We start from the raw sequence: 17,500 nt of genomic DNA, 5'->3' as shown, positions 1-17,500 counted from the left end.
AAAGGCAGTAGATGATTTGTACTTGTGTGTTCTCAAGTGGGTATAGTAAAGGCAGTAGATGATTTGTACTTGTGTGTTCTCAAGTGGGTATAGTAAAGGAGCATATCACCAAACAGCACTGATACCAGTGCAGAGAAATGATAATGACCATTTACAGTGACGGCCCCCACGAGGTCTCATTCCAACAAATCCGGCCCACTACCTAATATGAGTTTGACACCCCTGATCTAGAGTATCTGACATCATCAGCCTGCGCCAGCCTGGCGTTGTACGGCTGTTTTTCAAGATGGTCTGCAGCTGACTTGATCCTGGCCACCTGGCCTGACTCACACACACACACCTGACCTGAAGCACGCACGCACGCACGCAGCACGCACACACACACACCTGACCTGACTCACGCACGCATGCACACACACACCTGACCCATGGAATTGTGCTCCTTACTGTTGTTTGCACTGAATTAGGGCTGCACAATTATCACAATTGCAATCGCAATTACCTAATCGCAAAATATACAATTAATCGTGCAGTGTATGTGTGTGTGTGTGTGTGTTTGTGTATTGTGGGGTTTGCTGACCTACCATAGGAATTTGAGGGCTTGTGTGTATTATGGGGTTGAACATGGGGGTTAGTGAATGCGCCTGTGTGTGTGTGTGTGTGTGTGTGTGTGTGTGTTGTGGGGTTAGCTGACCTACCATAGGAGATTGAGGGCTTGTAGTCGGCCGGTTTGTTGACGTACTTGGACAGGAGCTTGCTCAGCTGCTGATGCCTGCCAAGAACACAGAACCCATCAGCATCCAGAAGTGGAACCTCAAAAATATCTAGAGCCAGAAGAGGAACCTCAAAAAGATCTAGAACTAAAAGTGGAAGCTTAAAAAGATTTAGAGCCAGAAATAGAACCTCAAAAGATCTAGAGCCAGAAGTGGAACCTCAAAAAGATCTAGAGCCAAAAGTGGAAACTTAAAAAGATCTAGAGCCAGAAGTGGAACCTCAAAAAGATCTAGAGCCAAAAGTGGAAACTTAAAAAGATTTAGAGACAGAAGTGGATACTCAAAAAGATCTAGATCCAGAAATGGAACCTGAAAAAGATCTAGATCCAGAGGTGGAACCTCAAAAAGATCTAGAGCCAGAAGTGTAAGAAGATCTAGAACTACAACAAAAACAGGCTACAGCAGGCATGTAGATGAAGCGTTCAGTTTACAAAGCATAAAATAGTTTCAGAAGACTGGTCTAGTTTTTGAATGTACACGCCGCTAGCACGTCTGGTGTAGCCAGTTCCATTGATTATAGTGGAAGCTAATTGTTACAGCAGACGTTTTTGGAACGAAACACTTCAGTCCCTTCCCTGGTGTAGCCTGCTTGGAAGCATCTAGAACACACTCCCTGGTGTATATAAGTATATATACTTTTTTGATCCCGGTCTCTGCATTTAACCCAATCGGTGAATTAGTGAAACACAAACAGCACACAGTGTACACACAGTGAGGTGAAGCACACACTAATCCCGGCGCAGTGAGCTGCCTGCTACAATGGCGGCGCTCGGGGAGCAGTGAGGGATTAGGTGCCTTGCTCAAGGACACTTCAGCCGTGCCTACTGATCGGGGCTCGAACCGGCAACCCTCCGGTTACAAGTCCAGAGTGCTAACCAGTGGGCCACGGTGTAGCCTGCTTGGAAGCATATAGAACACACTCCCTGGTGTAGCCTGCTTAGAAGCATCTAGAACACACTCCCTGGTGTGGAAGCATCTAGAACACACTCCCTGGTGTGGAAGCATCTAGAACACACTCCCTAGTGTAGCCTGCTTAGAAGCATCTACAGTAGAACACACTCCCTGGTGTAGCCTGCTTAGAAGCATCTATAACACACTCCCTGGTGTGGAAGCATCTAGAACACACTCCCATGCTGGAGTTCTAGAGTGCTGATGAGTCACTGAGCTTACTCGTGATGAGGACGGTTTGGAAAACTCTTTAAAAGAATAAAGAAAGTCATTTTACTCTGACAGAAAACCCCCACAACACACACACATACAGTACACACTCTCTCTCTCTCACACACACACACTTATTCTAACACATAGCAAAAGAGACACACACATACACTCACTCTCTCTCTCTCTCTGTCTCACACACACACACACACATATTCTAACACATACCAAAAGAGACACACACATACTGTACACTCTCTCTCTCTCTCTCTCTCTCTCTCACACACACACGTATTCTAACACATACCAAAAGAGACACACACATACACTCTCTCTCTCTTTCACACACACACACACACTTATTCTAACTCGTATCAAAAGAGACACACACATACAAAGATAGTCATTTGTATGCACGACCATCATTCAGTTGTGCGTATCCAATCCAAGCATCTATATTTATGCAAGCTACTGTGTGTGTGTGTGTGTGTGTGTGTGTGTGTGTGTGTGTGTGTGTCTGCAGTGCCCTTCTTTATGTGTGTGTGTGTGTGTGTGTGCCTGCAGTGCACTTCCTTTATGTGTGTGTGTGTGTGTGTGTGTGTGTGTGTGTGTGTGTGTGTGTGTGTGTGTGTGCGTGCGTATGTGTCAGACATTGAGCATGTTACCACTGACCACACCGGAGTTGTTGATCCTGTTGTCCATCTTGCCTGCCAAGACACCACTATGAAGACAAGCCAAACACACACACACACACACACACACACACACACACACACACACACACACACACACGCACACGCACACGCACACCCACCCACGCACACACACACACGCGCACACATGCATGCGCGATAGAAAGACAGAAAGTTCACAAAGGAAAAGCACTGAGTTGTGTGGAGTGTGTGTGTCAGCACACACCTGTAGGTGTTGCCACGGTTGGAGAGGTCGAGTGGTGTGTGTCCGTCGTGTGTTTTAGTGTGTAAGAGGCTCAGGCTGCCGTTCTGCAGGAGAACCCAACACACCTCCAAACACCCGCGCTCAGCTGCCGCATGGAGCGCTGTCGCCCCCTGCTGGTCCACTGCCTCCACTGCACACCGCTGACAACAGAACACACACACACACACACACATCAAACTCTCTCTATCACACACACATACACACTAGAGTGTGGCTACCCGACCCGAGTCCGACGGGTCCCGAAGGGTCGGGTCGAGTTCGGACAAATATTTAGAAATTATAGTCGGGTTCGGTTCGGGTTCGGACACATGGGGGCGATATGCATTGGAAGCTTTACATTTAAAATTGCTTATTATGTTGGGTAACCAACAGGTCTGCTTTACATGATGCAAACGTTTGTTTTTTGAGAATAATGTAAATTGTAAAAAAGACCTAGCAGTTCATTTCAAGACTTTTCGTCAATGGTAAGACAAGAATTCTATTTCAATAGGCTATGCTTGCTTGGGCCTCTTGTGTTAATGTGCGCTGTGTGTGACCTGTGTGCGTGCACGCTCATCTGATTCTGTAGAAAATTCAATTTGTTGTTTGTTCCGTTTAATGGGCTAAAAAGACAGGCTATCCACAAACGTGAAAGTTTAATCACTAGCATGGGAATAACTGAGGCCTCATCCTGATCCTGAAAATGCCTGTCTGGTTCGGGTCGAGTTCGGACGCAACACTGTCGGACGCGGGCCGGGTTCGGACAGAAATTTGTGGCCCGAACCGCACTCTAGTATACACATATCAAACTCTCTGTCACACACACATACACACAAACACATATCAAACACACACTGAAGAAAATGTGAAGAGAGCAGTGTTTGAGCAGAGAGAGAGGGGTGTTTGGTGAGGAGAGAGGAGGTGTCTGAGGAGAAAGAGAGGAGGTGTTTGATGAGAGGGAAGGTGTTTGATGAGGAGAGGGGAGGTGTTTGATGATGATGATGATGATGATGAAGAGGAGAAGGGAGGTGTTCGGTGAGAGAGAGGTGTTTGATGAGGAGGAGAGAGAGAGGTGTTTGATGAGGAGAGGGGAGGTGATTGATTAGGGGAGGTGATTGATTAGGAGAGGGGAGGTGTTTGATGAGGAGAGGGGACGGTGTTTGATTAGGGGAGGGGAGGTGTTTGATGAGGAGAGAGGAGGTGTTTGATAAGGAGAGAGGAGGTGTTTGATGATGATGATGAGGAGTAGAGAGGGCTGAGAGAAGGTCAGAGGAGGTGAGAGGAGGCGTGTCCTCACGTTGTTCCGCAGCAGGTAGCGCACCACGTTCACGTTGCCGATGGTGGCGGCCAGGTGTAGTGGCGTCAGCAGGAACTGGTCAGTGTCAGAGAACTGGAGCATTCCGCTCTCCGCTAGATACTGAATGGAAATACTGAGAGAGAAAGGGAGGGTCATTAAGAGAAGAGGGGGGGGGGGGTATGACAGAGCAGGATCATTAAGAGAAGAGAGGTACTTCACACAACTGCTTCTGCTCCTGAGAAAAGCACTTCATTTCCACAAGGGGACTTGAGAGGAAGGCTCCCTCTTTCTCTCTATCACTCTCTCTCTCTGTCACTCTCTCTCTCTCTCTCTCTCTCTCTCTCTCACACTATCCCTCTCTCTGTCACTCTCCCTCTCTCTGTCACTCTCCCTCTCCCTCTCTCTCTCTATCTCTCTCTCTCCCTCTCTCTCTAGAAGCCTCCGTCTCCATCACTCACAGGTTCCCCCCGCAGGCGGCATGGTGCATTGCGCTCTTGCCCTGCTGGTCTCGGATGTGAAGGTCAGCTCCGCGCTGCAGCATCTTGTGCATGGTGTGTACGTTGCCATGCCTACGGAGAAAGAACCGGAAAATAGACATCACCTGCATTCCACAACATAATGCATGCTTACACACACTACCCACAAACACACTCTTAGACACACCAATGTACACTCACACACACCATCCACAAACACACTCACAGCACACACAAACATGTACACTCACACACACAAACATGTACACTAACCCATACTTACATATCAACACACACTCACACACACAAACATGTACACTAACCCATACTTACATATCAACACACACTCACACACACAAACATGTACCCTCACACACACAAACATGTACACTAACCCAGTGTTTTCTCTATGTTTATTTCAGCATGGCGGCCCCCCACTGTTTAATTAATACCCCCACGGTATCAGAATCAGGGCAGACGCACATTTGCTTTTTAAATAATTCTGCGACGTATCCTCCCCTGCTGGCTGCCGCTCATATTGCAATTTAACAATAAGTAGCCTAAACTAGTCAGAGGTTATTATGGCCCGTCCAGTTTCACTTCACATATTATTATATTGTATTGATGTAGCCTATTTAAAGCATTAACTTTCTTCTCAGTGTTTCCTCTTCATTTAGCGGTGCCACTGCTTCAGAATTAGGGGAGACGCAAAATATTGTCCGGAAGCATAGTAGGCTAAATGCCCTTCGCTGGCTGCTGAAAACTGCAGTTTAACAATAAACATCAATGCTAATCTGAGGTACCGGTCCATAAATATATTGATTTTATAGACGTTAGTGGCATGCACTATCAAGAGCTTCCATGTGCTACGCATGTTTGTCAACATTGCAAAAACAAACATTTTCGCACAACTTGGTGGAAAGGTGTAGCACAGGCCAAGGAAAACCCATTACTTTCTGAAGCTGATCGTATTGAAAGAATGTCCCATATCGTAGCCAATTAGCTCGCTCGCAACAACAGCAAAAATGAAACTGGAGAGTGGATGTCTCCGCGAAGACACCGCTGTTACATTAGATGCGCACTCAATCGTGAATCGACGCAGTAAAAAAGCAATGACTGGTAGTAACGAAGGTAAATTGGATTAAAGCAAAACTTTAACCAAAAACATTTTGTATGCACTCACGGTGATGTACCGGTATGTTCAAGCGTTCAAGTGACATGTAGTTTAATGCATGGGTTAGTGTGACGTGAGTCAGACAGATGGGCCTGTCTTAGTTCCTGAATTCTGTCCCTCTCAAGTCACGCTAGGCCAAATGGTGTGATTAGCAACTAGAATTAAAAAAAAAATCCCGCGAGTGACACCTGACCCCCAGTTTTCTCATACTAGCATTGTAACCTTTTTTTTCTTCGGGGGGGGGGGGGGGGGGACACTGCTAACCCATACTTACACATCCACACAGAAAACTTGTACACTCACACACACTTACAAACACTTAAAGCCCTAATTTAAACGTAAATGTAATGATGTAAAGTGCAAAGTCAGGCAATGAGCAAAGTGTATCCTGCATGAGTAAAGTAATCATGTGGAGTGAGAGAGCTTTGAGCTGACCCACTGAGATCAGTGATTTGAGCTGACCCACTGAGATTTGAGCTGACCCACTGAGATCAGTGATTTGAGCTGACCCACTGAGATCAGTGATTTGAGCTGACCCACTGAGATCAGTGCTTTAGGCTCTTACTCCTCTGTAGGGTCTTTAAAGGAGTAATGGCTCCCACACACAGCTGCGTGTGTGTGTGTGTGTGTAACGGTTCCCACACACAGTTGCGTTCCGTCAGCGCATGCCAGTGGGTGTTCCCGACGGTAGCTCTGCAAATGACTTGAAGTATAACCGTAATTTGATTGGCGGGTGCCTTCTGTTGGTGTCGTTGGTGCAGCAAAAGTTGAACTTCTCGACGCGAGCGACTGGAGCAACGCAACGCAACGGACCCACAATTCAGTTGGGCAACGGATGACGTAAGCCCACGTAAAGTGGACGGGATGCGTCTCCAGCACTGCACCGCACGCAGCTGTGTGTGGGAGCCGTACGACTCCAAGCACCGATCACACTGTAACACACAGCACAGAAGTCTTTAGTCTCTAAGTACATTAAGGAGCTTAGCGCAGATCTGTCTTTAGGTTTTCAGTACATTAAGGAGCTTAGCGCAGCTCTGTCTTTAGTCTCTGAGTACATTAAGGAGCCAAATCTTTCCTTTTTATTTTCCACCCTGAACATGGGCAAAATGCACCATTGAGATCAATATGTTTTGTATAGAGTTACCACAGGTTACTCTATACAACCACAGGTGGCACTGTGGTAACTCTACACAAAACATATTGATGTCAATGGTGCATTTTGCCAATGTTCAGGGTGGAAAATAAAAAGGAAAGATTTGCATAAGACAAGTCAAATTGGTGTCTTTAAAAAGAAGAGATCATGGAGAGTGAAGGAAACAATATAAAAACAATCTTTGTATATTCCCACAAGGTGTTAAGGCGCTCTGAAAATGAGAACCAAAATTATTTTTCAGACTTGTGAGGTCTGCTATTCAGACCCTGAAGGAATTTATGTTCTGTTCATTGCTTTTTGTGAGAGTGTTTCTACTTATCTCAATAAGGGAAATAAATTAAGAGCCTACAGTATGTTGAGTACAAATATGTCTTCTGAAGGCCTAAACAGAGCCCAGCCAAAAACTTCAATAACATTTTGATCAACTTTGAGGGACAGCTATGACCATGCAGGATCATCCAGATCAAATGTGAAGATTTTGCTACATACTATATTTATGTACCAGCATGCAAAATTTGAGCCTCCTACATGGTTTAGTTCTTGTGCTATGGGCTTGTGAACTTTGACAAAAGTAAAACTGGCTGTATGGCTGTATCTTGGAAAGTATTGATCTTACATAAAAGTCATTTTACAGTGTGTCTCCTTGGTAACATTGGTACACCTGGTAATTCTTTCAGATTTTTTGAGACTTAAGTGCGTGGGCCCTGGTTGAATTGATGTGGAATGACCCTATAGATATTAATACTGCTTAAGCAATCTCTAGGACTACACAGCTTCATATAAATATAATGCACAGCAGAGAATCATCTTACATATCAATACTGCTTAAGCAATCACTTGGACTGAACAGCTTCCTATAGAAATAATGCACATAGGATAGAGCCTTTTTCCATATCAATACCTCATCTTCCATATCAACACTACTTAATTAATCACTTGGACTAAACAGCTTCCTATAGAAATAATGCACAGCAAAATACCTGCTTCCTTATCAATACCTCATCTTCCATATCAATACTGCTTAATCATTCACTAGGTCTACACAGCTTCTTATACTGTAGATATAACACACAGCAGAGAATCATCTTCCATATCAATACCACTTAATCATCTTCCATATCAATACCACTCAATCATCTTCCATATCAATACTGCTTAATCATCTTCCATATCAATACTGCTTAATCATTCACTGCTTACAGAACACTCGGCTTGTACATTCATTGCTTATGCAGGACATTAAGCTGATATATTAGCCTACATTAACTGCTTATACATTTCTTATATATATTCACTCCTTACACATTCACTGTTTATATACATTCATTGCTTATGCAGGACATTAAGCTGATACATTAGCCTACATTAACTGCTTATACATCCATTTCTTATATATATATTCACTCCTTACACATTCACTGTTTATATACATGCATTGTCTATATACATTCACTGCTAACATTTATTGCTACTACTTAAGCAGTCAAGCCGAATGTATCTCTATAGCAACCAGGATTAGCCGCTCCATGCTATGTCTCTATTCTCAGGTTAACAGCTCTGTACCAGGTGTTCTAGAATCTGAACAGACGGAAGGTGGGTTCCTCTGAGTGTCCTGGATAGGAGAGAATGCTCGGTTCTGTTTGGTGTCTACCTGAGCAACTTGTATCACCAGACACACAGCTCACATGATAACACATCGTTTCAGTGGAGGGCATTTATAATCGATGACACACACACACACACACACACACACACACACACATGTGCGCGCGCACACACATACACACACACACACACACACCCTCAGACACACAGACACTGTCTTTTACACACACACATACTGACAGACTCAGACAGATAGACAAACGCACACACTCTCTCTTCGACACACACACACACACACACACACACACACACACACACACTCACACACAGAGTAGAGAAGACACACACATACCCTCTTTCCCACACACACACAAACACATTCTTTCTCTCTTTGAGAGTGTTTCTACTTATCTCAATAAGGGAAATAAATTAAGAGCCTACAGTATGTTGAGTACAAATATGTCTTCTGAAGGCCTAAACAGAGCCCAGCCAAAAACTTCAATAACATTTTGATCAACTTTGAGGGACAGCTATGACCATGCAGGATCATCCAGATCAAATGTGAAGATTTTGCTACATACTATATTTATGTACCAGCATGCAAAATTTGAGCCTCCTACATGGTTTAGTTCTTGTGCTATGGGCTTGTGAACTTTGACAAAAAAAAGAGGCTGAACAAAATCAACATCCCCCCCCCCCCCCGTAAAACTGGCTGTATCTTGGAAAGTATTGATCTTACATAAAAGTCATTTTACAGTGTGTCTCCTGGATAACATTGGTACACCTGGTAATTCTTTCAGATTTTTTGAGACCTAAGTGCGTGGGCCCTGGTTGAATTGATGTGGAATGACCCTATAGATATTAATACTGCTTAAGCAATCTCTAGGACTACACAGCTTCATATAAATATAATGCACAGCAGAGAATCATCTTACATATCAATACTGCTTAAGCAATCACTTGGACTGAACAGCTTCCTATAGAAATAATGCACACAGCATAGAGCCTTTTTCCATATCAATACCTCATCTTCCATATCAATACCTCATCTTCCATATCAACACAACTTAAGCAATCACTTGGACTAAACAGCTTCCTATAGAAATAATGCACAGCAAAATACCTGCTTCCTTATCAATACCTCATCTTCCATATCAATACTGCTTAATCATTCACTAGGTCTACACAGCTTCTTATACTGTAGATATAACACACAGCAGAGAATCATCTTCCATATCAATACCACTTAATCATCTTCCATATCAATACCACTCAATCATCTTCCATATCAATACTGCTTAATCATCTTCCATATCAATACTGCTTAATCATTCACTGCTTACAGAACACTCGGCTTGTACATTCATTGCTTATGCAGGACATTAAGCTGATATATTAGCCTACATTAACTGCTTATACATTTCTTATATATATTCACTCCTTACACATTCACTGTTTATATACATGCATTGCTTATGCAGGACATTAAGCTGATACATTAGCCTACATTAACTGCTTATACATCCATTTCTTATATATATATTCACTCCTTACACATTCACTGTTTATATACATGCATTGTCTATATACATTCACTGCTAACATTTATTGCTACTACTTAAGCAGTCAAGCCGAATGTATCTCTATAGCAACCAGGATTAGCCGCTCCATGCTATGTCTCTATTCTCAGGTTAACAGCTCTGTACCAGGTGTTCTAGAATCTGAACAGACGGAACGTGGGTTCCTCTGAGTGTCCTGGATAGGAGAGAATGCTCGGTTCTGTTTGGTGTCTACCTGAGCAACTTGTATCACCAGACACACAGCTCACATGATAACACATCGTTTCAGTGGAGGGCATTTATAATGGATGACACACACACACACACACACACACATGTGTGCGCGCACACACATACACACACACACACACACACACACACCCTCACACACACAGACACTGTCTTTTACACACACACATACTGACAGACTCAGACAGATAGACAAACGCACACACTCTCTCTTCGACACACACACACACACACACACACACACTCACACACAGAGTAGAGAAGACACACACATACCCTCTTTCCCACACACACACAAACACATTCTTTCTCTCTTTTACACACACACACACATACTGTACTGACAGACTCACACATATAGACAAACGCACATACCTTCTCTTCGACACACACACACACACACAAACACACACACAAACACAAACACGCACACACAAACAAACTCAAACACAAACACACACACACACGCACGCACAAACACACACACACACACACAAACACACACACAAACACACACACACACACACACACCTGCAGGCGAAGTGGAAAGGTGTCTGTCCAGAGTCGCAGGGCAGGTTGGGGTCAGCCCCGCTGTCCAGCAGAAGGTCTCCCACAGCACGGTTCCCATGTAGAGCAGCAAAGTGGAGCGCTGTGAAGCCACTCCAGCCTAGCCACACACACACACACACACACACACACACACACACACACACACACACACACAAAGAGAGTATGCTAGTATCTTTATATGAGATCAGATGGACAAATGAGGTGCTAGAGAAACTACACACACAAAGAAGAACAAATGCATGTGTACACGTGTACACACACACACACACACACACACATGTGACAGCAACAGTCTGACTCTGACCTAACTGTCAGTCTGGACATGCACTTGGGTCTGCTGTCCGAATCTGAGCTCTCTGCAGGGCAAAGGTTATCAGCCCTCATCTGACAGTTCCTGTGACAAATACACACACAGCTGACCTCATCTTTCCATGAAGAGAACGCGAACTGTAAACGTGTCGTGATATCGAAAGTGTGAACCTGGCCTCTTGTTGTTACTAAAAAGTGAGGGCAGGCCGACATCAGCCAGCTGGCGCTCCTCGCGCCAAGCTTAAGATGCAGTGAGTGGATGTGAGCCTGTTAGAACTGTCGCAGTCGCGAGGCTAATCCCGCTTTCACCCGCCTCGCGTCTGAGCTCTCCATTAATAGTGAATAAAGCCGATCGCTTTCGAGTACAACGGGGAAAAAACAACTGTCACGCGAAGACTGGCATGTCACATTGGACAGCTATCAATCACAAAGCAGCTAGCTAGCTAGACTGGATGCAAAATACTAGCTTCCTCACCAACTTCGGGACAATGTATCCAGCTAGCTAAATCTCTAAGCTACCGTTTCGTTACGGCTTTGCCATGTCAGTGGAATGCAATCAGAAATATTTTTATACAAAAAAATAAGTAGAAACTTGCCTTTCTGTTTGAGAACAGAGCGATCGAGCTGGATGAAATGCTCGCACTGTTCGAGATTACTCCGCTGCACAGCCTCTAATATGCCGCCCTCTCCCGCTGTAACGGGAACCATCGTAGCCTGTTGTTACTGCCTCCGCTGACAGGTCCGTTGTCAAACACACAGGGGCGGTGGCATTTCCGCGCAGGCAACGCCACCCCGGTTCAAAGTCTACCGGAGAGCAACACCATAGAGCTTTGTTTGGTTGGTTGACAGCGAGACAGACTCGGCGAGAGAGTCGGTGATGACAATGAGCCACGCCTTGCTCGAGTTGAATCTCTCATGTGACCACGCAGCAGGCACGCCCTCTCCGTGACGGTCAGGTGACAGAAGACAGCGAGAGTGGTGATTTCTCAACAGACATCCCGGGCTGCACCGCTACCGTCCCTAAATGCATGCGTGACATGCCTGGCCCGAGCACAGAGCTATTTTTAAGTCGCAGTAAACAGTCGGCTATACCTACTGTGACCGGACTAGTTTGCTAATAATAGGATTACTTGCCCGCACGGATTGAAAAAGTGCATTTAGGCACAGAAAACCTACAGTCCTGATGAGAGAGAGACGCTACGTAACTTTTGATCAGCTGTTCTGGCAGCGCACGGCTGCTTCGGCGTAGACCTAATTCCGTGCCTCAGAGAAATATATTTTAGATGGCCTATCTAGTTTAGGATGTGGTTTCTAGGATTCGAGTTTCCTAGATGTCTCGCGTTTACTGAGATAACCGGCTACTCCGATAACTCGGTTCAATGAAAGACACGGGCACACTGAAACAAGGCAAGAACGTCTCTCACTTCTGATATTCAACACATTGAGGCACTAGGCTACCATTAATTTCAAGATAGCCGTAGAAGTCTTAAGGGGACAATAACTGATGTCAACATGCTGTGAATGCTGTGCATGTGCATGCGAGCGGGCATAGCCTATGTTTCCTCCTCACTCGCTATTGCCCCACGTGCGTTTCCTATGAAAAACTCACCTCTGATGTTAATTTGAGCGATATTTGGGTATAGGGACACAAGATGTCGCTGTCGGACAAATATTATTTTCAAGAATAACAACATTCTGTTCATTCTGGTTATAGGCCTAGGCCTACATATTGTTGTAACTCTGAAACAAGTTGATAGCAAATGTTAAAATGGTGCTAGATAATATGATCATCTGATTTTAACTTTGCCTTTACAACAAATTCTTTTAAACCCCCTCTTTTGTTAGGAAAGTATATGCCACTTTTTTTAAATCGATTGGCCATTCCTGGACTGCCTTTAATAAATAGCCTACGTTTGACAGCGGAATGAGCTCGTGTCCACGGGCCAGTGTACATTAAACAGCAGAGTGAAAGCTGTGAGCGCGCAGCAGAACTGGCTGGGCAAGGCCGCGCAATTTCCCCTTCTGCTACTCCTCACCGGAGGAAGTAAAGGCACATGACTCGCCGCGCGGCTGATGTCAGAGTTAGCGTTGTGCAAAGTTCAGAAGCTCTCGGGATTAGTTGGAACAGTTAGCACAGCGCAGAGCAGCTTGCGCAGCGGAATGTGAGACGTGTTCCAGCAGATCCGACATGGAATAGTCGGAGGTACGACCGTCTCCGCTGGCCTTTGAGTGCGGCGCACAGTGCGAGGCTACCTTCTCACAGGTAAGTGTGCCAAACCACAGCGCCTCTCTGATAATAAAGGGGTGTGTCAGAGATTGATTATGAAGTGAATGCCTAAAATAGAATGTGCACGGTGTGTGTGTGTGTGTTCACTAAATTGTATTATTGTGTGAGTGAGTGAGGGAGAGAGTGGAGTGACAGGGTTGTGTGTGTGTGTGTGTGTGTGTGTGTCTGTGAATCCTGGTATGTGAGTAGTGTCCTCAGGTAGTTCCGTTTTTTTTTAACCATGGCAACCGTAAGGAGGGGGTGCGGGCTGTGGGGGGAGGGGGAGGGGGGGGGGGGTCCTGAGAAGATTCCAGCTCTTTGGTATGCGCGCGCACTACCTCACAGCTTCGCGTGAGCTTATCCACCACGTGCCCCGTGCCCCGTGCGGTAATGCTGGGGAGCTGTCTAGTGGACCCCACGAGGTCCTTTCCGCGCTCCTGTCCCGTTTTGTGCATGTGGTAGCGGTAGGGCCGAGAGAAGAGAGGGAGGGAAGCATGTGAGAAGTAGAGAGAGAAGGAGAGAGAAGGATGGAGAGAGAGGGGAGATGTTGACAGAAGCGAGGAATGAGAGAAGGATGAAAGGATGGAGACAGGGTATGGAGGAGGGTGTAATTGAGTTTTGGGGGAGCTGTATTTAGGCAGTGGTGAGAGGATAAATAGATCAGCTGGACTACACACACACACACACACACACACACACACACACACACACACACACACACACAGACAGACATGGACTGAGTTTGTGGAGTAAGAGTATGGAAAATGAGTACATGAGATAACAGAACTAGAACTAGTCTACATTGCTATGGAATGCATGAGTATTGTTTATGTGTTTAGTTCATTTGTGTGTGCAATGAGGAATGTAATATACAGTATGTGTGATGTGTAATGTGTGTAATATACAGTATGTGTGATGTGTAATGTGTGTAATATACAGTATGTGTGATGTGTAATGTGTGTAATATACAGTATGTGTGATGTGTAATGTGTGTAATATACAGTATGTGTGATGTGTAATGTGTGTAATATACAGTATGTGTGAGTGTGCGTGATGTGTATGTGAGATGTGTAATGTCTGTGTGTATGGTCTGTGCACGTGTCGTGTGTGTGTGTGTGTGTGTGTGTGTGTGTGTGTGTGTGTGTGTGTGTGTCAGGGGCCATGGAGAGGATAAATAAGGAGACTGGAGAGCTGAGTGCATCTGGAGAGGTGGAGACGCGGGAGCCTGTTCCGTCTGGTCACCAAGGAGACGCAGACGTAAACGCAGACGCAGACGTAAACGCAGACGCAGACGTACACGCAGAGCAGGTGCAGACGGTGCGAGAGGGGCTGCTACAGCTGCAGCACACTGCACAACTACCTGCACCGCAGTGTGAGGAGCAGCTCATGAGGCTGCTGCCGCTCTACATACAGGTGTGTGTGTGTGTGTGTGTGTGTGTGTGTGTGTGTGTGTGTGTGTGTGTGTGTGGGAGGAGCACCTCATGAGGCTGCTGCCGCTCTACATACAGGTGTGTGTGTGTGTGTGTGTGTGTGTGTGTGTGTGTGTGTGTGTGTGTGTGTGGGAGGAGCAGCTCATGAGGCTGCTGCCGCTCTACATACAGGTGTGTGTGTGTGTGTGTGTGTGTGTGTGTGTGTGTGTGTGTGTGGGAGGAGCACCTCATGAGGCTGCTGCCGCTCTACATACAGGGTGTGTGTATGTGTGTGTGTGTGTGTGTGTGTGTGTGTGTGTGTGTGTGTGTGTGTGTGTGTGTGTGTGTGGGAGGAGCACCTCATGAGGCTGCTGCCGCTCTACATACAGGGTGTGTGTATGTGTGTGTGTGTGTGTGTGTGTGTGTGGGCAGAGGCGTCATGCAAGGCAAAATTCAGAGGGGGCACAATCAGGCACATTTTTTCGGGGGGGGGGGAGAGATTTTGAAATTCTGGCTGCTAAACATACCATTTCAATGCAGTTTGGGAGGGACAGAAATACCTTAACAGAGCAAGCAGCAACCATCCTCTATCTGAGGACTAAGCTAAAGTATCTATTTTGTAAGTTAATGTAAAACACATAGGTTGGTGAAAGAACTGTAAACTCAAATTCAGCTCATTAAAGCATGTTTAGACACACACATTTACACTTAGGCCTACTACACATTATTTTAAAAACAGTATCATCGCAGTTGTTATGATTTGATTGATACAGTATGTGACCTAAGAACAATCTTACATTAAAAAAGTTGCTGAGGTCTGACTTTGTGGTGCTCAGAAATTAAATTATTTTAATCTTAATTCATGTGATGAAGGACTTTGAAAGAAGTTTGACAGGTTTCAGTGCTGAGTAAGGTTAACCCTAAGTATTTGAATATTTTACTAGTAATATATTTTTCATGACCATTATGGCAAGCAATAGGCTACCACATTTGTAAGTTGCTATCTGCAAATCATGAGCAAGTGACCTGATAATAACCTAAATTATGAGCACGAGAGAGACTATTATACTTTCTTGCCCTCTACATCACGGTCATAGCAATCCTATATAAAACAACTTTAAGCCTCCTTTTGAACGGGTAGCCTATCCCTTTTCATTACATGGATTAGCAGCCAGATACGTGAAGAGAACAAGTGGAGAAACATCCAACGCAATGCCTTGGTAGGCCTAATGTTATTAGGTTGGATTTTGTAGTCACTGCAAATCTAACACCCTCGTTTATGAAACTGGAAACAATTGAACCAGGAGACTTTGCCAAATATTTGTAATATTTGTAAGAGTAGCCTAGGCTACGTTATACTGACACCATGTAGGCTAACGTTAACATAATGCTCTGAATTCGCGGCCAACATCAAATCCATAGTTCTAACTATTTGATCATCAAGTCAAAATTTCCCGGTCAACTACAAATAATTCCACTACTTTTTATTGCTTAGCTAGACTACTTACCACTTCAACACCATTGACTGTAACTGTAACAGTTCAACTGTTCAAACTGTAGCCTAAAGTTAACTGTAACAGTTCAACACAAGCAAAACATTGCGAGCTCAATGCACGTGTGAGTTGTTACGGGAACATACACAGAGACCAATTTTAGGAAAAGGGCTGTTGACTGGTCTTCAGCTATTTTGCTACGGTTTATTACACATCTAGAAGAATACATTTGAGTCGTTATAGGCTCTGGCTTATTATGGAGCATAATAGGAACAAAGTTATGATCCAAAAAATTATTAGGGAGGAAAAATCCGAGGGGGCACGTGCCCCCTTAACTTCAATGGGCATGACATCACTGTGTGTGTGTGTGTGTGTGTGTGTGTGTGGGAGGAGCACCTCATGAGGCTGCTGCTGCTCTACATACAGGTGTGTGTGTGTGTGTGTGTGTGTGTGTGTGTGTGTGTGTGGGAGGAGCACCTCATGAGGCTGCTGCTGCTCTACATACAGGTGTGTGTGTGTGTGTGTGTGTATGTGTGTGTGTGGGAGGAGCACCTCATGAGGCTGCTGCTGCTCTACATACAGGTGTGTGTGTGTGTGTGTGTGTGTGTGTGTGTGTGTGTGTGTGTGTGTGTGGGAGGAGGGCCTCCTGAGCCAGCTTTCACACTGTTGGAAGTGTCTTTGGTTAAAAAGCGACAGCCTAATGTTATGTAATGTAGGCTACTGTATGCCAGGGGGCAGCCATCTTGGATTTCGAGGTTGATGTTGGTGAGGTTAGTACGAGTTTAACCGGAGTCAAATTCCTTCTTTGTTTACGCAAACCTGGCCAATAAAGCTGATTCTGATTCAGAGTTGAAATTCTGACTTCAGGGTGTGTTCTAGTGATGTCCACTGACACATCTCCCCTATGGTTAAGGAGTGATGTCCACTGACACATCCCCCCTATAGTTAAGGAGTGAATTATATGTCCATAGTCCTCTGAGCAACTCCGGGTTAAGTGCATCACTCATGGGCACAACAGTGGAAGCAGGGAATTGAGCCCATTCAGGTTACTTCAGGCTACTGCAGGCAAGCCC

At 45.1% G+C, this 17,500-nt stretch overlaps 2 protein-coding genes across 7 annotated transcripts in view; one reads left to right on the top strand and one right to left on the bottom strand.

Moving 5' to 3' along the window:
• Positions 1–12,141, bottom strand: part of LOC143124619 (uncharacterized) — a 21,131-nt gene extending 8,990 nt beyond the window's left edge. Inside the window, exons 1-7 of one of the 2 annotated variants that reach the window (XM_076286278.1) lie at positions 11,856–12,141; positions 10,912–11,047; positions 4,623–4,733; positions 4,165–4,297; positions 2,850–3,028; positions 2,604–2,652; positions 699–772 (exon numbers count right to left, since the gene is read on the bottom strand). In XM_076286278.1, coding sequence (XP_076142393.1) covers positions 699–772; positions 2,604–2,652; positions 2,850–3,028; positions 4,165–4,297; positions 4,623–4,733; positions 10,912–11,047; positions 11,856–11,967 — 794 coding nt within the window. In that variant the 5' untranslated portion in view covers positions 11,968–12,141. The remainder of the gene's footprint in view (positions 1–698; positions 773–2,603; positions 2,653–2,849; positions 3,029–4,164; positions 4,298–4,622; positions 4,734–10,911; positions 11,048–11,855) is intronic. The other variant, XM_076286277.1, reaches the window with a different exon arrangement.
• An 886-nt stretch (positions 12,142–13,027) lies between these two features.
• wdfy4 (WDFY family member 4) overlaps positions 13,028–17,500 on the top strand; it is a 106,272-nt gene continuing 101,799 nt past the window's right edge. For 2 of the 5 annotated variants that reach the window (XM_076286269.1, XM_076286271.1), the window contains exons 1-2: positions 13,032–13,522; positions 14,682–14,938. In XM_076286269.1, the coding sequence (XP_076142384.1) occupies positions 14,687–14,938 (252 nt within the window). In that variant the 5' untranslated portion in view covers positions 13,032–13,522; positions 14,682–14,686. Of the gene's footprint in view, positions 13,523–14,681; positions 14,939–15,093; positions 15,127–17,500 lie in introns of those variants that run through there. The other 3 variants (XM_076286273.1, XM_076286270.1, XM_076286272.1) reach the window with 3 other exon arrangements.

The sequence above is a fragment of the Alosa pseudoharengus genome, unplaced genomic scaffold (genome assembly GCF_046254945.1).
Source record: "Alosa pseudoharengus isolate Yale_2024_CS ecotype anadromous, Long Island Sound unplaced genomic scaffold, YU_APseudo_1.1 YU_APseudo_1.1_scf_15, whole genome shotgun sequence".
Lineage (NCBI taxonomy): Eukaryota > Metazoa > Chordata > Actinopteri > Clupeiformes > Clupeidae > Alosa > Alosa pseudoharengus.
This window is presented reverse-complemented; position numbering and strand designations above follow the sequence as displayed.